This window comes from Convolutriloba macropyga, chromosome 6 (assembly GCF_964194025.1).
Source record: "Convolutriloba macropyga chromosome 6, txConMacr16.3, whole genome shotgun sequence".
NCBI classification, from domain to species: domain Eukaryota; kingdom Metazoa; phylum Xenacoelomorpha; order Acoela; family Convolutidae; genus Convolutriloba; species Convolutriloba macropyga.
Window position 1 is genome coordinate 72,265,759 of NC_134473.1, and position 5,084 is coordinate 72,270,842.

At 38.1% G+C, this 5,084-nt stretch overlaps 1 protein-coding gene across 1 annotated transcript in view; it reads left to right on the forward strand.

The window, feature by feature from the left end:
* The window catches only part of LOC142341189 (cilia- and flagella-associated protein 95-like), a 5,768-nt gene extending 1,021 nt beyond the window's left edge, over nt 1-4,747 (forward strand). The window contains 2 exon segments of the mRNA XM_075392102.1: nt 3,668-3,852; nt 4,218-4,747. Coding sequence (XP_075248217.1) covers nt 3,668-3,852; nt 4,218-4,502 — 470 coding nt within the window. The 3' untranslated portion in view covers nt 4,503-4,747.
* The last annotated feature ends 337 nt before the right edge of the window (nt 4,748-5,084 follow it).

Genomic DNA, 5,084 nt, shown 5'->3' on the forward strand with positions numbered 1-5,084 from the left:
ATGGTGAAAAATTGAAACGGTTTTTTATTCAAATTGTCAAGCCCTTCAGCAACGTCAAAACGAACAACAACACAAACCAAACACACCAACATTATTGATTTATTAACTTTATTATTAATTTAATGATTAATTGTTAATATTTGGGATCTTTTCCGTTTGTGCCCCCCAGTACGTTGTGCCCCCCAGTTACAGAGCACGTGCCATTACATAGTAAATCATTGTAAAAATATTGCACGTAGGTCTGGGGGCGCAAATATTATGGGGCCACTAAGCTGGGGGGCACAAACGGAAAAGATCCAATATTTGATATAATTAATTTATCGAATTGTATTTTTCAAAAAAAATAAAAAATCAGAGAAATCCATACGAAATTCGAATTTTCATAAGGATATTAGTGCTTGTTAGAAAATTTTTTGGGTCTTTCCCATTATAGCCTCCCCCAGCCCCCCCCCCTCACGAAATTATAGCCCCCATTATGGTATAGTTACCATGTGGTCTATATGTTATCCAACCACTAAACTGGAGGGGGGCATAAGGGGAGGGGCCTAAATTTTTTAGTCGAAGCTAGATACTGCTTGCTAGATACTGTCAAGAAATCAAATCAAAATGGGGATCTATTTTTTTGGCCCCGAAGTGTTTTCTGCGCCCCCCCCCCCCCGTTACAATTTATGCGTTGTTATATAGCATGTTACTATGTAAAAAAATAGCACGTGCGCTGGGGTGGGGGGGGGGGGGGCGTAAAAGACATAAGCCTACTAAGCTGGGGTGGGGGGGGGTTAAAAAAAAGAGTAGAAACGAAAGTTTGATTCAATTGAAATTATTTTTTTTCAATTACAGAAAATTGAGAATTTGATCTTGATAGACACCAAAATGTTAGATATTTTAAGTTCGTGCCCCTCCCCCCCCCCCCCCAGCTTATTAGTTACATAATAATTTCAACCCCCCCCCCCCCACGCACGTGCAATAATTTTACATAATGATTTACTATGTAATCGCACGTGTTCTGTAAATAGGAGCGCATAACGTACCTAAGGCACAAACAAAAATTACCCAAAAAATCATATAAAAGAAACCAGGGTAAGATTCAAACAAAAATGAAAAGAGAAATGAATTTATTTCATACATTGTAAACAAAAGAGCAAATTTTAAAAAAGGCGCAAAAACATTGGAGTGTGCAAATAATAATTCATTTTTTCCTCTGTAAGTAATTGCTCTCAAACGAAGTTCGTAGCAGTTATATTAGTCCTGTTGGTCTTTTTTAGGCAATTTTTTGACTTTTCGTCCTCAAAAACGGGATAACTAGGTTGCGCCCAGTGGGCATTCATTGCCCTTAGAGTCTTTCAGCTCACTAGTCTTCAAGTATGCGATTCACAGAATCTGTTTTGGAGACTTATACTTATGGTGCGAAGGGCGGTTCTTAGAAATTGACCCCCATCCCACTGTTGCCACCCCCATCAGCCCCTCGGTGCATCCCCCGCTGCGCTCACTTACGCCCCTTCAATTAAACTAAAGCTAACTTACTAACGAAGCCAGCTGCTCGCCGGTCGTTTGAGAGCAATTCGCTCGACGTTAGTCGGTTATGTTCTCAAAACCTGTTGAAATTATTTTCATTAAAACCAAACCGCCTAAATTTTTGCTTTTAGTTATGATCTCTAATGATGCTGGCTATCAGCATTGAGACACATGATAATGTGCTGAGACTCAAATGAAAACTACTGTTATAATTTTTCTACTCCATATTTCTTCAGCTCGGTCTTCAACATTTCAGAAAAAAGTATTCCAAGAAAGCAATCTGCGTTATAAATACTGCAAACTCATTCTATGTTCTATGACAACACGAGAACTTCAAAACACCTGCAGCTAATCAATCAATAGCTCTCTTAAAAAATGTAATTTTGCAAAGATGATACATTAATTTTTAAATTTTGTGCCGAATTGCTCAGTGCTAGCAACGCGTTGATATTTCCCAGCCTTTAAGACGAATTAAAACCTTCATTGAAATTTATTCCACATCAGACAAGTCACAATTGGGTCCTCAAAAACAACGAGAGGTAGATAACTTCATCTTTAATTTTTCTGCAGACATTAATCGGTGCAATCAATTTATCGATTTGATGCGTATAAATTCTGGCTCCTGCATGTACGCTCCAACAAGTTCGCTCCTACAAAAGGTGAAAACAAAGCCAATCAAAGAAAAATAAGCTCTCCGCGCATGAGATCAAAAATTTTCTTTAAAAAGATATATTTTAAAAGTAAAGTGCCAAATGGAAGCATTGTCGAAACAAATATTTCACGCACTGTGCTTGAAACGGGATAAGCTTTAAAACGCTGAGGGCTCTGAAGTGCATTTAGAGTTTTAGTAAGTGTTAAGTTAACCGAATCTGCTCAGATATGCAGATATTCATAGTTGAAAGAGTGGTCTTGGATCCCCCCCCCCCGTTTCTTTTAAATTTAGCGCCCCTCTTTTAACCAAGCCCTCAAAATCTAGCCGCCCTGTTCTAACTACTACCATGAAAAACGCTCCCCTGTTGTTCAAGAGCAATTCGCCCAAAGTTAGTTGGTGTATGTTCTCATTTGACATAAACCACACAACCTCGAGGTCTTTGAATTCATGATCCAAAATTTATTTCGTCTTCTATTTGTTGTCCCATTTTGTCTTCAGAAATCTCATTAATCCTGCTCGAAAAACGATAGAAAACACAGTTTTACATCTACGGTTAATCTAACAAAAACTTGAAAGTGTTCTTTTCTAAGTAATTGCAAAATTTTACATTATCTTAAAAAACTAGACCTCCGATTGCAACAATCTGTCCAGACGAAACTGTAATTTTAAACAGTTTGTTTACCTGGAATCTGATATTATAATGTTTTTTGAAGATGGTTTTTCCTTCCAGAACTTCCGGATCCATTGCCCGATCATTACCAATGGGGAAAAGGTACTGTACAAATCTGTTCTTGTTTATCAGTTCTATCTCTCGATAACTTTTTCACTTTTAAATAAAGTTACAAAAAATGAACTAAGAATTTTGGTAACGAGAATTTTGAACTGAGAATTTTGGTAACGAGAATTTTGGTAAGAATTTTGGTTATGAATTTGGTAACGAAAAGAGTTTGTGCTAAAAGAAATTCGGAATTTCTGTGCAAAATATGGGCTTAATTTTTTGTAGGAATTACGTTAAATTTGCTGGCATTACTGTTATGCAGCACATTAAGCACCAAGAACTAAACTTCGAAAACACTCAAAAAAAACTCTGGATCTATTCTGTTTTGCCCCCCCCCCCCAGCTTAGTGGGCTTATACGTGCTTTTTACGCCCCCAGGTGCACGTGCTATATTTTACATAGTAATGTGCTATATAACTACATATAATTTGGGGGCGTAAAAAACACTTGGGGGGGAACAGAATAAATCCAAACCTCTTAGATAGTTTCCATGCAATTTCCATGCAATACTTTCAATTTGCATTAACCAAACGGCCCTATAAGGCAATTGATGCGTTAATAATTTATTCAAGTAAATGGAAATATTTTTTTATCAAGCAAACTTATTTTTTGCGCACTAAATTTGTCTCAGCAAAATATGCGACCCGTTAGCTATTTTACAGCGATTGCACGCAAATTTAAGTCAATGTGTATTCCAGTTTTTCAACTTTTAAAAATGTTCTCTAGATGGGCCTATGCCTCGGACGACAACCGAGGCCCTGTACGATGACCTACTCCTGGCCAAATACCACGTGGACAGGGAGGAGGGGAAACCATTGCAGGATACAATCACTGCAGATGCGAGATTGGATGGGACTCTAGTGAGGGATGTAGTGGGCAGGAAAATCATTGATGACAGGGCATTCTACGGGGTAAATGACTTTGTGATTAGCGGTTGCAAATATTGCACGATTCCTACAAGATGGATGCAAATATTGCAAGATTCTTACACGAATTTAATTCTTTCCTACTCTGTGTTCATCAGGAATCGTACTAAGTTGAAAACTGCGTACATAAAATTTGGTTTAACCGTTTTTGCGTTTCTAGTGGTCTCCGTCGCATTAAAGCGGTGAGGGGTTGTTAGGGGGTGTTGCTTACGTTAAAAGTGTTTAATAATAAATAAAAATTAGTTTTCGAGTTATTTTATATGTACTTAATTTATCTGTGAGAAGTTAGCACAGGTAATGAATTGTAATCTAAACACAGTGAATGACTTTAACTTCAGACCCTATTTCAGACCTCGACATACATGGACGACTACAATTCCTACAATGGATCCCAGTGGGTTCCTCACGTTCCCACACCCGAAGAGAGATTAGCCCAAGAGGAGAAGGAAAAACAGGAGGACCACCTCCGGTCCACAGCCAACAAACACAACGTGAGCCAATTCACGGAAAAGTTTAGTGTGAAGAAAGTGGGGAGGAACACGTGGCAGGATGAAACAGGGGTGTACGCCAATGCTCTAGAAAAACGGCTCAACCACCAACAGTTTAACCCCCTGATGAACGCTTTCGAACCATGACAATAAACTTAAATAGAGCTGTAACAATTCCCCTAATCTTTAGTTATATTGAAATTATTAAATTTCAATTTTTAATTAGAATGTAAGTGATGTTATGCACTTGAAAAATAAAGAGAATCCGGAATGTGATAGAGCGCCGTAGTCTAGATCTCAACTTATAAAGCAACTCCAGAATTCTAGCGGAAGTCAATATTGATTGCATAAACACGGTCCGGCACCACAGCTAAAATACAGTCTTTTCATTAGTCGTTTTCATTGTTCTTATCTTTTAGCTCAGTATGGTCTTTTCAGACATGGTCGAGCTGGACGACGAAATTGAATCTCTGATTATTCACAGGCTTCCTTTTCATTATTTCTATGGATGCTTAAATAGCCAGGAAGCAACATCAAAACAGCTTTGCAATAGGGCAATTTAAACAGCTGAATTGATGGCGAAAGAAATAGGAAACCCTGAATTCTTATAATATATCACTTGTCGCAGGTGGCCGATATATGAGAATTTGTTTGGTTTTATTAGCCATGAGGTTATTGCGGTATTTTTTGCGTGACTTCGATGCGGATAACTTGAAATCTTCCAGATTT